Source organism: Choristoneura fumiferana, chromosome 14, assembly GCF_025370935.1.
Source record: "Choristoneura fumiferana chromosome 14, NRCan_CFum_1, whole genome shotgun sequence".
Classification (NCBI taxonomy): Eukaryota; Metazoa; Arthropoda; class Insecta; order Lepidoptera; family Tortricidae; genus Choristoneura; species Choristoneura fumiferana.
Genome location: NC_133485.1, coordinates 13,969,282 through 13,988,084, shown reverse-complemented (window position 1 = coordinate 13,988,084; position 18,803 = coordinate 13,969,282). Strand labels below are relative to the sequence as shown.

The 18,803-nt window shown below is 36.6% G+C and overlaps 1 protein-coding gene across 1 annotated transcript in view; it reads right to left on the bottom strand.

Annotated features, from left to right (window-relative positions):
* Positions 1–18,803, bottom strand: part of LOC141434687 (uncharacterized) — a gene marked incomplete at its 3' end in the record, with an annotated part of 39,813 nt that continues 21,010 nt past the window's right edge. The window contains 4 exon segments of the mRNA XM_074097120.1: positions 1–88; positions 789–1,065; positions 1,511–1,707; positions 1,886–2,053. Coding sequence (XP_073953221.1) covers positions 1–88; positions 789–1,065; positions 1,511–1,707; positions 1,886–2,053 — 730 coding nt within the window.

The following is an 18,803-nucleotide window of genomic DNA, read 5'->3' as shown; positions in this document are numbered from 1 at the left end:
TGGTCTATGGTGACCTTCTGCTCTGCGATCTCACGGCGAAGCTTTTCAATCGTTTGGCTCAGGATCTCAAGCTGACGGAACACTTTCTCTGGAAAGGAATTTCGTTAGTTAGAAATAAAAAATATCGACTGGATTAATCTTGTACATTTTAGTAAAGGTTGATGTTGCTATCAAGCATATGGGTCCCATTCCCTGGCAAATGGGTCGGTCACTTATTTGGGATGCCACTTGTGTGGATACCCTCGCGTCATCCCATTTAGCCTCTTCATCCACCAAGGCGGGCGGAGCAGCAGCGCAGGCTGAGACAGCAAAACGCCGCAAATATACAGGTCTCTCTATCTAAAGACTACATATTTGCGGCTTTTGCTGTTGAAACTTTGGGTCCATGGAGTTCGGACGCTCACAAACTTTTTGGACGAATAAAAAAAAATCGAAACTACCAATGACCATAGGGCTGGTGCATTTCTCGCCCAACGTATTGGAATCACGATCCAACGTGGAAATGCAGCCAGCCTTATGGGCACTCTTCCTCAGGGACAAGATTTGGGGGAATTGTTTATATAGTAGTTTAGTGTAACTTCAATTGTACCTTTTTAATTTATAATAAAGCCTACTAAGATATGGTAATCCAGCATATAATAATACAATAGATACACCTTGGAAACTGTAATATAATTTAAATTGCCAAATAACACTTTAATGTCATAATAATATTAAAAAGCACTTTTTAGGTTAATAATGAGAAAAATCCTCTTCATTAAAAAAAATACAAAGTAATAGTTTCTTACCATCACAATCAATATCAGTAGACGGTATATCCCCTCTCGCTGGAGGTGGTGTAGGCAGAAGAATTCCATTTGAGTCGATAGAGTTAGCCCTATAGTCATCTCCTTGCATTTCTTCTTCCCGTTTTCCTCTTTCGTCCACATACCTGACGTCTACCATATCAGATTTGTCAACACTGACAAGGGTAGCTTTGATCTCTTGGTCTATTTCACAGCCTAGAGAATCTAGAGCTGCTCGTTCGTTGCCGTAGATCTCTACTGGGGCATTTTCTTCGTGATACTAGAGCAAAAAAAAACGATTATTAATTTGATAAAATTAAATTACCATTCTCTTTGATCTTATTTTTAAAGTAATGGACAGAGGCAATTTTGGTTAGAATTTATAACCTTATAACTTATAAGTATAAAAAAAACGAGACCACAAAACGTTGTTATTAAAATATCATAGTCATTCCTTTCATTAGCGCTGGGTAGTCAGCAGCAATCATAACATAAATATCAACTCCGGTGGTAGATTTTTTTTAACATTCATAAGTGCTTGTTATAGCCTAAATTAAATAAAGATATTTTGACTGACTTTTACTTCGACTTTAAACTGCTGGCCAGAAATGGATAGATATTTAATATCAAAAACATAAAAATCAAAAGCAGCATACTTGATGCTGTAAATAAATATTTAGAAATCTTTTAAATGAATACCAGAAATACATTACTTCGAAACCTACCAATCTTAACTTCTGATTTGTGAGCAGAGTCAGCAAATCAAAGCGGCCTGGTAACGCATGGTAATGCAATGGTCTGCAACCAACGTAGAGCTTCACCCGATTGGATGAAACGACAAGAGTCAGGGTACCTCTAGTGTCTGACCCTAGACCCCAGGAAACTGACTTCAAGTGACCGCTGTATAGGCTTTCCAGTGATACTGTGAATTAGAAGAAAACTTTATTGTACAAACTTGGTTCCGACGGAATGAGACTGGAACAATTACTGTGAGCAATCTTTGTACACATAATAACGGTATCATCATTCATCACAGAACAATAAGAAATTACAGAGCAATTTACATTTCGAGAGTACTGTACATTGTACAAGATTATTACCTTTATGGCTCTTTCTATTATAGAAGACTGACACAGAATCATCGTCTGTGCCCTTGACGTGCAACAGTTCTGTCCTCCTCGTGCCTTTGTCGTGTGGACGAACTACGATGGCGACCTCACCCTCATTCTGTGCTGACAATGCAGCTGCTATCACGTCGTTTGTGGCTTCTGAATGACAAGAACAATTACAAATATTAGTATCTAGTGTTGCTGCATATTGATAATGAAATTAAAATATTTATAAAAAATAATTTTGATTTTGGTTGGCTATTTTCAGAGATTAGTACGTACCATCAGCCAAATATGTGGTCTACCATCCTAAAGTTGATAATCGTTTGCATATAATAATGCCAATAGATGTGTCATTCAACTTAAAAGTTCGACTTTAGCGACATATTTATTTGATAGGAACAGGAACTTGTTCAAAAATTGATAGACCACATATTTGGCTGATGGTATAAACTGGGATACGCTTTTAATAAATTAATATAGAAATAGCATGGTCCTAAGAACATTAAATGAGACGTACAATTATGTAGTATCAGAAGGTAGCTCTACCGGCTAACGCACGGGACGCAGGTGGGCTTGAGTAAAATGGAGTGGGAAAATCTGTTTTGCCATCATAATGTTATGAGGACGTCGATCGTGATGACAGTACTGTCGCAAGATTTACCATCTGTTGAATTCAAGAATCAATCACTGCACTAAAGCAGTCCTAAATGAATCAACCTATGACCAAATGTGTAGTGCGGACAACAAGCAATTTAACAAAATGTCTACTCGTCCGAACCTTGACAAGTGAAGCTTCCTTATGGGATTGATAAAGCCAGATACTGACTGAACATGTGGCCTGGCAAGGCAGCCGTTTGACGTTTAACATACTATAGTTAAGCAAGGGTAAATCGCCTAATTGCTTTACATTGCCGCGTTCGATCGATCACTTATAATTAATTAACATCGCGGCCCTGCAATTTAAAATACTCATACGATTCAAAATCGTACCAATACCGGCTGACTCATAAAACGAGTTCACTGAGTCAGAGCCCGTCTTACTTTCTGCTCGTGTTTTATTTTGGTAAACAAATTAAGTAGCCTGCAGTAATATATACTTTTCTATGCAACTTGTATGAAAAAGTCGTCGTAAGTCGGGGTACCGATCGTACAGGATGGAAATGAAACTACCTGTATTTTTGCATGTTAAAATAAGTAGTCTTATGAATAAACTATCTACCGCGTTTATTTTTGTTATAACCACAAACTTTGAAAATACATAATTAGTAAAGGTATGTATACACTTTTATTTATACGTTTTATTAAAAAATCTGTCAGTTTTCCTTATAAAACAAATTAGCACGCAATATAGCACTGCATGATCACTACTTTCTTTTTAATCAAAACGTCGCTTTCACAAAACGCAGTTTTCAAATAAACGCAGATTTTCAATTCATTTGCTTGTACTCTACTATATTACTTATAAATATTTACTGTCGGTTGTAATTTTGTTGTAGTTAAATCGCAATTAAACTGCTAGCCTCTGGTCACTGACCTAACTAAATCGGGAATAGGCACTCAGTACAATCGTTAAATTTGTAAACAATCTTTGTAGTGAGTATCAATATCTACAACGGTTTTATTACTTAGTAACGAAAATGGCGCTCATATACTTTGTAACAAATATTATACTGTCGTTCGTAAAATATGGTTACATATTTTTAGCTGCCGATTGAATTAATATTTAATTTACGAAACTATCCTTTTAAATATACTAATCACTCTTAATTTTCATTATCCGACAAACCCAACTAATTCGGAAGTCGTAAAACAAATCCTCATTATTGCTTATAATCATGAAGATCGAGGTAAAATTCTATCAATATTTTCAAAAGAATAAACTTTCACTCCTTATAAAAAATGTCAAGTCAATTTGTTAGCTAGGTTCCCCTCTTCCCCCTCCATTCCAATAAAAAATAAAAGAGCATCTCGAGCTAAAAGCTACGTTGCTGAATGAATTTGACGTCGAGTTACTGCTCTTCCATATGACCACAATTTAAAATGAAGTGATAACTTGTCGAAAGATATTATCAGATCTGTAACCAATAGGATGGACCATCTCTTCCCGTGAGTATCGTAAAAGGCGACTAAGGGGCCTATGTGAGATAGGGCAGCAGTTTTCTCAATTGCCAAATTCGTCAACTACGAACTCTGGATTTCAGCACTGCGACATGGAAAGCATAGAGAAACCATACACTTTTTTCCAAGAAAATCGTCAACTAACTAGGTACAGAGGGCCTACTTCGAAGTTCTCTCGTATTAATTAGTATAAGTGTCAGAGGGATCCAGTGGCGTACCTAGATAACCGAAAAATAAACTAGGGCCCCAACTAAACTATTTAAAATAGTTTTTTTCCGTATTCGCCGTGTTCCGAATTCGATGTACTGCAGATTTGTCATTTATAGTTTGTAAGTCAGAGTCCGAGGGCCCCCCTGAGCTTGGGGGCCCCGGGGCACTGCCCCGTCTAGCCCTCCAGTATATACATAGCTACGCCACCGGAGAGATCGAACGACACGAACTTCGATTTTCAATAAGAGTGTAGCGACTTAAGAGAATCAATCATGTGATATTTTGCCTAAGTGGCAAATAGTTCATAAATATTCCTAAAATAAAACAGATTATTATTGAAAAGCGCACGCGTGATTCTTGTTTGCTATTTAGATATTTTTTATAAGTTTGTACGAACAATTATTTGAGTAACAAGAAGACAAAAATTAAAATCTATATTTATATCATTACTTATTAAAGCTACCAATTTACTTTGGATTATTTCACTAATCATTCACTCCTAAGAGTATTGCCAATCGTTAAGGTATCACTCCGCATCAGAACCTATATTATTGCCACTCCATCTTCTTCTTCTTAGGTTGTTCTTCCTGGGTTGTTCATCATGTCAGCCGAAAGACGTCCTTTGCTGGACATAGGCCTCCCCCAAGGCTCTCCACTCAGACCGGTCTTGTGCTTTCCGCATCCACCGCGATCCCGCGATCTTAACCAAGTCGTCGCTCCATCTTGTTGGAGGCCTACCGACAGCTCGTCTCCCGGTCCGCGGACACCATTCGAGAACCTTCTGGCCCCATCGGCCATCCGTCCTGCGAGCAATGTGCCCCGCCCACTGCCACTGCCTGGGTTGTTATTATGGTTTAAAAAAAATATAACAACGCCATGTGTAGGTATTTGTAATAAGTGATCATTCCATATCGACCGATTGCTTTCAACGATAAGTAGGTAGCATTGTATTCTTAATACATACCCAAAGATAAGAGAATTGAACCCAATGAACCGCGACGATAATGCTCTTGGCAAATTAGTTCGCAGCTTGTTAAGTTCAGCTGATACATGTGTAATATATTATTTTATGATTTATGTGGGATTGCCGATAAGTAGGAGGGCTTCGTAGATGGAGAAGCAATAAAACTAACACTTGTCAAGCAAATGGGGCGAAGTATGTAGTTTACAAGGTACATCATAAATGTACATGTTATAAAGTGCGTAGTTTTTTAAACCGATATAACACTAACTCTACTACACGATTTTGCGATGGATTTGCGTTGCTCATAGCGTAAAATTACTTAGAGCCAAGCTTAAATGGAAAACACCTCCCTGCCTGACGTATTGGTGTAAAGGAGCGCGTAGGTACGGTCAAGGAGTTTAATTCATTTTCCCCATGGAACCCTTTCACAGTAAACGTCATAGTGACATCGCATTAATTAACTAGGAAAGTCTAGACTTTTCCTTTGAAAAGGTTCCATGGTGGTCCATGAATTAAATTCCTTGACTGTAGACTGTTAGGTAACAGCAACGTGTATAAAAATGTGTGTACTGACTTACTGAGATATACGAATATATAAATATCAATTTGACATACACTTCAGGGCAAAGTGTTCCGCACTTTAATAGTGTAATCTTGTGATTCTTGTATTAGGGCCTTTGCCACTCGTAAAGCAGACGTAACCATAAATAAACATAGGAGTATTCTAGATGCTCGAAAATATCATAAAACGACCGTGTTGTAAATCTTTTAAGAATGTTTAGATATTTTGACCACCTAGGACAGCTCCGATGTTTATGATGACGACTTTATCGTACCTACTAGGTACAACTAAGAGTACAACCCTGTACGTAATACCGGGAAGGTGTCAAAATAAATAAAGTTTAGAAAGAACGTAATACATAATGGTACAATTTTTACGATCAACACAATCTTGTAAAGATATTTTCTGAGAAAATTGCAATATATTAAATGACCGCTATGACCACTATTTAATTTGTCTATTATTCTTTTTAAACTTTATGTATTTTGACACATACTCCGGTAACACATTTAAGATTAAAAACTGGGTTAGTGCGATAAAGTACTGTTGATGCTGTCTATCCCTACAGTTAAGTTCAGGAACCTTTTCATTCACACATTTTTATTGTCAGTATACTAAGATATAATGACGGCCACACGGCCGGGATCGCCGGAGCAGGAAGGCCTTAGAAGGAGGGCCGAGTTTTTACATCGCACCGTTACGCCATTGACCGGGGGCGTACCAACCATAACGTTTTCATCTATAAACTTTTGTTATGAAATTTAATCAGCCGTTACTTCGCGATGGTCCTTCAATGAACAATTATAAACAATTACTTTGGTCACACGCTACCTTAGATTTTGGGGTTCTTAAAGTCGCGGGTGAGTAAAATAATTATTTATATAAATAAGTAATTTAATTTTATTAAGAATTTTACAAATCACAGCTATGTATCAACCACCCGAAATGAGTAAAGCATTAGCAAGTATGGTGTTGCATAATTAATAGCAATAAAAAGTCGTGGGCAACAGCTGGAGCATAATAAATTTTATTTTATTTCCAACTCGTGTGATGATTACCTATAAATGGTGTACTGCCTTTTCGGCGAAATATGTTTCGCCAAATTTCACTTAGCAACCAACCTTTCGCCGAAGTTTCATTTGGCAAACCAATCCTTGGCATAACTTTGCTTCGCATTTTTCTTATTTCGCAACATTTTTATATTGCAAAATTTTACTTTAACACTTTTATGTGCCAACAATTATGTAGCAAATGATTGGCTAAGGCAAATAACAAATAGTCAAATGACATTTGGCCAATTTTTATACATAAGGTAGGTATATCAGTCATGATATATAATAAAATTAATAAATGTTAAATTATGTGGCGGTTAGCGAGGGAAGCGAGCGAGCAAGACGAGACTAGGCAGAAGCGACTTGGATAGGTTAGGTTCAGAAGGCTAAGGCGGAGCGAAGCGTAGCGTAAACTAATGTTTTGGCGAAAATTATTTAGCAAATTATTAACTTCCAAACTATTTATCCCATAATCCGTAAACCGTAATCCGTAATCTGTAAACTGCTTCAACTTTGCCCTCTGGCCCCAACATTGCCCGAGTTGATTTAGAATCGATAACTTAGCACTCTTATAGGTTTTAAACTTTTATCTACACGGGAATTATTATTACGGGGGGATAAAAGTTTTAAAACCTAATAAAGGGTTCTAAGTTCTAAGTTATCGACTCTAAATCGAATCAGGCAATGTTGGGGCCAGAGGGCAAAGTTGAAGCAGTTTACGCTAGTAAACCCCTATAAATGATGACACTTAAGCTAAACAGGAAATTAACGATTTGTAACTTAACGTAACGGCCCCATGGGAGTTGTGACTGTGCGGTTGGTGTAGCCCCGACATCTGCGCACTGTTAATTAAATGTTACGGGATTTAAGAGTTAAAAGATTGTTTTCATCCTAGTCCTGTATTCGTATACGATTTTATATACACTTGCATAGGCTACCTATTGTGTGATTCTACAGGATGTCTTCAGATTCTTTCGTAATATTTTTGAAAATTATTGGATCAGTTTGAAAAAGATTTTTATGACAATTTTGGATTTATAGTCATGCCTTTGACGCGGTACACTTTGAACACCGATTAATGTTTTAAAAACGTTTGCTAACCACAATTTAATGATCCCGAATAATTGGCGTGCTTGAGGGTAGACGGACGTCTCAACGTGGGGGTAACGATGGGCCTCATGAGGAAGCTCAAAGTCACTCAGAGGGCTATGGAGAGGGCTATGCTCGGGGTTTCTCCGCGAGATAGAATCAGAAATGATCATATCCGCAGTAGAACTAAGGGTACCGACATAGCCCGAAGAACTGCGAAACTGAAGTGTCTGCAGGGCTACTATGAAACTCGAAGTTCGTGTCGTGCGGTCCCTGTGACACTTATACTATTTAATACGAGAGCTAGAGGGACGGTACGATACGAACTTCGAGTTTCGAGTTTCGTAGTAGCCCTGCTGAAGTGGCAATCGGCGGGGCACATTGCTCGCGGGACTAATGACCGATGGGGTCAGAAGGTTCTCGAATGGCGTCCGCGAACCGGGAGATGAGCAACGACCTGGTTAAGATCGGGGGATCGTGATGAATGCGAAAAGTACGGGACCGATCTGAGTGGAGAGCCTTGGGGGAGGCATATGTCCAGCAGTGGACGTGTTTCGGCTGACATGATGATGATGAGGATAGACAACCCAAGAAGCACCTCCACACTTCACGCCACACCTAGCAGCAGAGTAGGCAGCGTTACCACTGCCTACCCTCACTTCACGCCCCAGTCAGTCACCCTTTCGAACCATCTGCTAAAATATTCTGGATCAATCAACCAATCCAATCAATCAATCAATCAATTCTACCAATTGTATTTTTGTTTCTTTTCTTTTGTTCAATAGATAGTTTACATACATACAATTTGAAAACAATTTGTATACCGGAAACAAAATAATTTCGTTGATTCACATATTCTTCCGCCATAATACCGTCGGATATCACAATCGGCCATAAGGTGCTCAAGGCTCAAGGCCATATAAAGCGTCGAAAGAATAAGTATGAAAAAAACGCGTGACGCGTGGGCTAACCTCACCAAATAAAGCAACATGCCTTACATCAGGCTAATAAACAGTCATTTGAATATCATTATAGAGTTGATTAAAGTTTCCAGTACATTTTATTTGTACTAAGAGTGAATTTAAAGTTTAAAAAAGTCGCAATACTAGTGTTTATTTTTTTTAATATCGGTTAAGCTCTTATCAAGCTCCATTAACTAGACCAGTTAGGGGAAGTGTCTTTTTATTTATCTAAACATCATAAAGAAACTGTACAGATTTTTACGTTTTCTCAAATACCTACCCTAAAATATCTATAGGGCTTTGAACTACATCTACAAACACGCAACGCCAAGTGAAGTGAATTTAGGATGAGATCGATGAGGGCACCAAATTGGCTACATTCGAGACCACACGTAGCATTTATCCGGTAAAAGGGCTTCAATTGCACCTGTTACCGATACTCGATATCCTGGGACTTCGAACATCCGTCCAACGTCTACACAACCCGGTATACGCAACCACACACATACTAATCAACGTTCAGCTAAAAGCTAATCTCTCAGCTCCGGAAAACCAAAGGGATACCCATGAATGAAGCTAACTTGAATGGATAAAGCCTCATTTAATGAGTGTAAATCTTGACGTTACGAGTCCTTAATTTTCTTTTTTAAATCACACCCGCGGAAATACCATTAGAAGATGGTATTGCCACAAAAATACCACGCGGATTAAATTCGGCTACTTACTTGAAACAATGAATAAGAACGGCACTTTTGGTATAGTCACCAGCACCAATAGATGATACAACAAAGCAAAACGTTCATAAATATCTGGTGCGACTCTATTTAGAGCCGGTAGGGCGTGTCAGAACTTAACTTGAAAATAAATCCATATTGCAAGTAGAGCATAACTTTTTAACTGAAGTGAAGTTCGAATCGACATCTTGATTGAAATTGAGTACCTAGCTGCAATGGATGGCTTATAACTTAACTATTATAACTGGATAAATCTCATATTAGAAAACTTTACTTTTCAATTGTTATCTTTTCTGTCATTTTCTTATAGCCAATCTACATAAATGAAAACTTTTCTTACGAATTTAGGAATAGAGTAGTTAGGTAACACATTACTGTTTTAATTTTGCCATGAGGTCTCATTCATCTTGGCAATAATGGTCTTTCCGAAAACGCTGGTAGTATAAAATAAAGTGACATGTAGTAGTGTAAATGAACCGTGTATTTTTTCTAAATAAAGTATTTTATTTTTATTTTAGAGGCGCATCTTAAAGTTACTACAGTTTTACGGTGTACTATTTTAGGTTAGATACTCTTGGATGAGGTTGCAAAAGACAATCATATATTTATATTGTACTAGCTTTTGCCCGCGACTTCGTCCGCGTGGAATAGTAACTTTGGAAAGTATTTAATTTATTTATGGTACCTATTCTGCCAATAATAGCACATAGAAACTTCTACGGTTTACTGAAAATAACCTATTTTAATACATTGCTTTATATCTAAACTAATTTTTTTGTTCTTCCATTCTTTGGTAAAACATAAGTATTCTACCCTGCCAACACAAAAGGACTAATTCTTCATAGTGAGCTCTTGACATCTTACGTCCTTTATTGTAAGTTAGGAGGGTAGGATTATAACTAAGACGGCATTCTTACCAAGCATTGCTACACATTTTCCGATAAATATACTTATAGTAAATTTGTTTGGAATTCCTTACGAACTTTCATCCCCATATTTTCAAGTAGGTAGGTATGAAAAATGTCGAAATTTGAAAAGAGCCGGAACAAATGTTTTTTAGGGTTCCGTACCTACCTCAAAAGAAAAAAAATGGAACTCTTATAGGATGACTTTGCTGTCCGTCCGTCCGTCTGTCTGTAAAGACCCTTTATCCCGTAAACGTGCGGAGTATTTATCGAGTTGAAATTAAAACCCTAAACTCAAAAAAAGTTATAGGGTACTTCCGGCTGTCCTAGAAACTTGAAATTATGTATAAAGGCAGCTCTTAGCAAATTTTATTCCATTTATAGCAAAATAAGTAAGAAGAATCTGAAAATCATAATTTTTCATGTCTGACTGTCTATGTTAATAAGCCATGTAAAATGACCCCACATTGCGTACATTTTGCTTATGAGCTTGGCTCTGCTAACACTTGATATTCATAAATACCTATGCACGGAACCCTTGATGCGCGAGTTCGAGTCGATTTTAACCGGTTTTTTGTTCTTATCGAATACCTAAACACAAAGATTCATCGATTTATCTGTGATAATGACGACGTTCCATATAATTTTTCATCCTATTTCATCCCCTCGCAGGTAAAATTTTCAAAAACCCTTGAACAAATATCTATTTATTTTTCAAAGTGCCCAAATGCCAAGTTTCATAAAGAACCATCGATTTATCTTCTACAATGTCGACCTTCATATAAACTTTCACCCCCTATTTCACCCCCACACAGGAAGAATTTTAAAAAATGCGCGAAAATATATCTATTTATCTCTTATCACGTGCCAAATGCCAAGTTTCATAAAGAACCATCGATTTATCTTCGAAAATGACGATCTTACATATATAAACTTTCATCCCTATTTCACCCCAAACAGGAAGAATTTAAGAAACGCTCGAACATTTATTATCTCTTAACACGTGCCCAAATACCAAGTTTCATAAAGAAACATCGATTTATCTTCGATAATGACGACCTTCCATATGAGCTTTCATCCCCTATTTCATCCCCTCACAGGTCGAATTTTCAAAAAGCTAAAACACCTACGACTTATTTCCTATTAAGTGCCTAAATCCAAGTTTCATGGTTTTATTTCCGACAGCGACGAACTTCCACCATATAAACTTTCACCCCCTATTTCAACCCCTTAAAGCCTTTTTTCGCGATAAAAGATAGCCTATGTTCTTTCCCATGGTCTATTCTATCTCTGTACCAAATTTCATCCAAATCGGTTCAGCGGTTTTTGCGTGAAAGCGTAACAGACAGACAGACAGACAGACAGACAGAGTTACTTTCGCATTTATAATATTAGTATGGATAGTATGGATAGTATGGATTGTATGGATTTTAATGTAAGATACCTAATGAATAGAGAACATATATATTCTCCATCTCGACCACTAGTCCCACCGCTGACCAATCTGAGCATATGCCTCCTCTTGGAATAATAAGACGGGGGCTCAGTTTGGATTGAGGATTTGACATATGCTTACATAATTCAAATGTTTGTTACGATGTCCTTTACTGAAAAATGTATGGCAGAGATGTTATAACTATGGTTCTACGGAATACGAAAGAATCTCCTTGTTCTTCACTATACTTAGTTCCAAATGTTTTATTACTATTCCAGCATATCTCATAGCTCAATTAGCAATTATATAAAACACAATGGGGTCTTGTATGTACATACGATACGTGCTAATATAAGTGATCGTATACTAATTATACGTTAGGCGAAGCGATGCAGCGAAGTGCAATCCTTACTAATATTATAAATGCGAGTGGGTATGTTTGTTTATTTTTCTTTTTCACGAAAAAAGTACTCAACCGATAGTTAAAAGAAAATTTTAAATATTATATCCTGTAGGTTAGGTCAGACTTGTTTTATAACAATTCTGAATAAGTAATGGATACAGATAATAACCTAACCAACAAACAGTTGATAAACCCCCAACTTTGTCACTTCAAAGTTCAATTCCTCAAAAATGGCTGAACCGATTTTGATAAAACATGTCTAAGAACCATCGCTAGAAAACCTGCTTTCAAATAAAAACCCGCATTCAAATCGGTCCACCCGTTTAAGAGTTACGGTGCCACAGACAGACAAACACACAGACACACATAGCGTCAAAACTTATAACACCCCTCTTTTTGCGTCGGGGGTTAAAAAGGAGTTATGACAAACACTACATTACACAAGTTTTGAACCAGCATCTCCTACCTATACGCATCAATGAGGAATATTTTGATCGCTTGCATAATTCATAGATCATAGTGCTCTAGTTTTTAACTGTTATGCTATGAAATTATTTGGGAATAAAAAATAATTAAAAATGCCATACGAGGGAATGCTGCCAGCCTCTTGGGCACCATGCCACAGGGACCTTTTTTTAGATTTAATTTAGTAAGTATTAAGTTTTTAAGTTAGGTAGTTCAGTTTTACTTATGGTTATTTTTTCTTAATATGTGTTTTCTTTTTAATAAATTACCGATTGAACAGTATCTCAAAATGCCAGTAGCGTGTTGTGCCATCTATGGCAACTCTCATAGTCATAACTCTTACGTTCTAAATTGCATTGAAAAGGCGTAAGAAATGTTGTACAGTCACTTGCATTAATATTTGCGACAGAGGAGCGTGCAAAAATATCCGACACGTCCTATTGGCCCTAGAAGTAGAGCCGTATCAGATATTTATGCACGCTTTGATGTGTCAGGTATTGGTGCTGGTGACAGTACGTCTATATTTATTACAAGCTTTTATTTAGTTTCACATGTCCCGTTGTCTGCTGTCTGTAGTCATTTCTTGCAAGTTAAATTCGATTCCAGTAGTCGCAATGACTTGAAATTTGACAAACTCATGTAAATACAACAATCTGGTAGTGACATCCTGGTAGTCCGGCCAGGGTCGTCTCCGCAGGACGGAACTCTACAAGTATGGGTGACAATAAAGTCAACAAAAAGTACAATCAGCAAAAGAGCTTGTATTAAAATTGTAACCAAAAACTTTTTTTACTAATATTATAGACAACAATAATATTATGGTTTGAAGTTCGGAATGAAATTCAACATATATCTACGAATAATAAATCAAAACAAGGACCATTTTGATCATAATGTCCTACCTAAATAAGCCCTTAGTCATTGTAAATTCGATGCGTGGGCGCCGCCGACCGCAATGGTTCAATGATGTCATAGTGCAATAATGTATGAAATACAGGTTTTGCATGACACACTTTTCTTGTTAATTTAGAGGAATAATTCCTTTATGTTGAAGTTTTATGGTGCAGATGTAAATCGAAAATAACAAAGTATAATTTGCATTCAATTAATTATTTTTTCATTCTGGGTAATTTTGCTAGCAATTTTTATGTATATTCAAACAAAATTTAATTTCGTACATGTGTACATGTGTATGCGAGTTGGACTCGCGCACCGAGGGTCCCGTAAATTTATGAACAAACGTTTGCATTCGTATTGTACGTTTGTATTCGTAACGTTTGTTCATAAATTTACGGAACCCTCGGTGCGCGAGTCCGACTCGCATTTGGCCGTTTTTTTTTCTTGTTCTTCCTGCTTTTTCCTCCAACCATTGTTAATCACTCGGGATGGTGTACACTGGTTACGTTAGCTCGCATCATGTGTAACGAGGTGCTGGGTTTGATCATCAGCTTTATTTTTTGTTATTTTCTATAAGTACCTAGACTAGTCTTTAAAAAAAATTGATAAAAAATATTCTGCATGTTAAGTTATATGCAAAGTCACAGGCAAAAACTAGTACCAAAAACACTTTACCTCTAACACTAAATGCAGCCATCTCGTTAAAACAGTTTACAACATCTGCTAACGTCATTAGTTTCTTAATCTCGTCTGCTTTCATTTGGTAAAACAATCAAGGATTAAATTTGTTTCTTATGATCACTAAAAACTGTCTATCCAGATGTTATTTCATTAGATTCTGGGGACTAGTCGGGTTAATGAACTTGTTTAGATAGAAGGATTTAAATCTATCATTCAGCACAACCTACGTAAATGTTAATAGTTACGCTACAAATTCTTAGCTTGATCAAGATAAAGTTAATTTTGATTTTAAAGACCCTGAAATTAGCTTAAATTGTAATTACTATGTGAAACTTAGTTTGCTCAACAAAAACTGCCAGTGTGTGTGAAAGAAGGGCTACAATAGATAAATCACAGAACAATAAAAATTGTTCTGTGAGATAAGTCTATCTCCAGTTGAATGTCACGCCTGGGGATTAAAGCCGAAGATCAGGCGTTAAAAGTTGTATTTATGCCCCGAGCACAGAATAAATAATAGCACAAGTACAGAAGGCCCACTCCTTTGATCTGAAGTGTTCTTTGTTCTTTGAACTGGACTTAAATTCCAATAAATACTTCCTAAATTAATTTTCATCATTTCAATTTGTAAGCGTATTGCGTTATTCCTCTCCGCACACAGCGATGCGTTTGCGCAAGCATGGTACTTGCCCAATACGAGCCAGGACCATCTGTCCGCTGACCCACTGGTTCGATATGGCATCTGTTATCAAAGGTCTGATACATAAGAACTTGAACTAAATATAATTGAACCAAATTTATTATTGAGTGTTCATTTGAGGTCATAGGTACATACTATCGTGTGTTTGTTAAATATAAAATTTCATATCGATGGCAAAAAGCGGAAACATAAATATCCGCCAAAATGCAAACTTTACACCTGAGCCAAATAAGAAACTTTTCGTTTTTTTTTTAAATATCATAAGTTCGTCATTTACCAAACGAACAAAATGATCAAGCATCTCTGAGTTTACCTATTGGGACTAAAAACATAACATAAAAGCTGCTACTATCTCTATAAATAAACACTGCCATATAATTGGTCAAGATTTCGAGTCACCAAAACAACAAAATTTCCTTTCTGCGAGCATATTCATGCTGTCTAGGCTCAGTCTTCAAATTTTACTGGCGTGTAAATTCGAAATATGACATGACTGAGAATATTAAGATTTCTATTTACTCATCAACCCTGCTACGAGTAAGTTCCAAGATTTACGTTGGTCTTAACCGTAATTTATAGAAACCCATTACGCTGACTTAACTTGGCTCTATATAGCATGAATTTATAAATTCTCATTTTGTTCTCTGTAATAAATAGTTTGTGTTCTGTTTTCATTGCATGACCGAAAAGATACAAGGATTTATCAAGCTGATTTCGCTTTTGAGTTGGTCTCAAAATTATTACCGTAAGGTCGGGGTACTTTGGCCCTCAAGGGTAACTTTGACCCTTGGGATTATTAACTCGTTCCTTGGTTTTATTATTGCTTTGAGAATATGGCTCTTTGCCCTGTGGTTGGTGTTAATTGATCGATCACGATTTTATGTTTTAATAATAATAATATGTAATTTATTCAATAATTTGCAGTACAAAATAACAATAGATAGAATGTTTTACAAAAATCTATGTAACACGTTTGCCTGCACTAGGGTTATAGGGGTATAGGTTTTTATTGTACGTTTTATTTTATGTTTATTTTACGTTTTTATGCAGTTTTCATAATAGGCCAAAGTAAAGTAACCCTCCAATGTGTCAAAGTACCCCGAGTCGCTATTTATTGCCTCTTATTCATAAAAAGTTGTAAGCCTGTTTTGATATGTACCCATGTCTTTCACAAAGACAAAAAATTAGAAAATAATGAAGAATTATCAATTTTTTGTAACCCCAGGCTAGATCTGAAACAAGTTCCATTACATTGCGAGGATTTAAAACGAACACGGTTAAAGTGGTCAAGCGAGCGCCGCAATGTAGGTCCTCTACAATGCGATAGCAGGATTCCTCTTGCAAATGTAAGCTGGGTGCCTTATTAATAAATAATCTTTAAGCTTCTGTTACTTCACACTTATTTGTTTATATGCCTTTAATAATAAATAAATTCATGAAACATTGTAATTGTGTGTTCTGAACAAGCCACAGCAACTGTACGTCAACTAACCGTGGCAAATAGATTATCCCTGGTTGGTTGAGCGAGGTTAAGCAAATCAGGCAGTGGTTAGATCAAACATTGTGACGAGGGCTCCTGCGTTGATTGGTGGAACATGTTACGTAGTTCCTAAGCTAAATATGCATATCAGGTACCTACTTCGTTGAGCAGAATAACCTGCCTACCTGCTTGTTGTTTGGGGCCTAAAATTGATGAACATTTTATGCAGAGAATAAGTTTCTGTTAAAACTTAAATATTCAGAACAAGTTTTTTTTTGCTGACTATATTTTTTGTTGATTGTACTTGCATGGCACTCTGCTACGAGCTCCAGCAGTGGAATTAAACTTCCGCAATTTTACCAAATTCCCGTGGGAATTCCCAAGAATCACATCGTGGTCTTTATAGATGTTGCATTAAAATAACCATGCCAAATTTCATGACTCTAGAACCAGCTGTTCAGATTTCGAGATTTTGTCCTTATCCCGAGGGAATATATCGGGATAAAGGTAGTCTATGTGTTATTCCAGACGTCCATTAATCTATTTATCATACCAAATTTCATCTAAGTAACAAACATTACTAGGATTGGGACTGTTATTTGTTATTACCTACCTACTTGGTGATGGGTTAAAACAATATATCTACTACTTATCTATTATCATCACTTGAGATTGCTACATGCTTTCGATTCCATGGAAAGCCAATAAAAAGAGAAACTCAGCTAACGTCAAATAATGGCAAGCAAGCATAGCGTGCTTCCGTTTGTCTGCATTTCAGTGATCCTGTCTATTTCGGACCGTGTTGCGACACCTCACTAATGACTACATAAATAGCAACTAATTTCAGGAATACGGACGAACAGCGAGGATTATCATGTTTATGGAACTAGAAACAAGTTTTTGAAATACGACACTAACTATTAGGTACTCCTTTGTTAATAATATGCTAATTTATTTATATCTGATCTGATTACGAAATTAAACTAACTAATGCTATTCTGTAATAAAATTAGGCTTTTATACTCGTACCTACATGTATTAAATACCTAAGCATAAAATGCTAAAGGTACCTTATTGGTGATTTATGTGCCATTTTCATACAAAAAATAATATCTTGATTTATTTACGTTGAATATAACCTAACCTAACATAACCAACAAAAAGTTGGAAAGCCCCCGACTTAATCACTTCAAAGTTCAACATCTCAAAAACGGCCAAACCGATTTTGATTAACATGTCTAGGAACCATCGCTAAAAAACTTGATTTTTAAATAAAGAAAACCGCATTCAAAATAAATCGGTTCACCCGTTTAAGAGCTACGGTGCCACCGACAGACACACATAGCGGTCAAACTTATAACACCCCTCTTTTTGCGTCGGGGGTTAAAAAAGAAGGGCTAAGTTACCTAAAAAGCAATGTTAACGGAGTTTCCGTAAGTCTTACACTGGATATTTTACTAAGTTAATTTACTGAGTTCAGGAAAGGTACATGTTAAAAAAGTAAAGAGCAAAGAACTAAAGAATTCCGCTTAACATAGTCTTTAGGACTTGCAGAAAGGCTCTCGTTTGAGATCAAAACTTCTTTCAAAGGAAACTTGGCTAAGTTTCCACATTAGCGTAATTTCATTAAAAGTTTACATCATCGAATCAATTGGAATGGATCGAACACATGAGCCTTTGTAGTGACTCGTAAGTAGTGACTAAAACAAACTTGTTTACTAACTAAATAGCAATTATTTAGACGTTGAAGTTACGCAGAAACGGTTAACTTAACCGATATTATTTCTTGTAAACTCATCACTTCAATTTTCAATAAATATCGGTAGTTTTTTCTTTGTCAATGAAACAAAAATTGTGGACATTAGCAGGTCAAACTCTCGTGTGACGTCACACCTACACACGTATACTTTTTACTAAGGAGTGCCGACACGGATCCCCATTCCCGAACTTGGACTCGCTTCATCTTTTTTTTTTTTGTTTATTTGACAAAAGAAAAAGTACTTTTTTAATATTTTCTGATGAATGATAATCTATCTGACCGACTAAACTATTATTTTCATCAGTAATCTATCTAATTAAATCAATAGCAAAGCTTTGAAGCTGTTACCTACTTATTAGTCGTTCCAGCCGGACAGGGTAGGGTAGCTAGAAGTGCTTGCAGTGTGCGAGGCAAACCACCAATAAGATTACTAATTTCTTAGGTGCCCAATCCAGCTATCGTATTCAGCTCTGTATCCTTAGTGTAAGTTTCG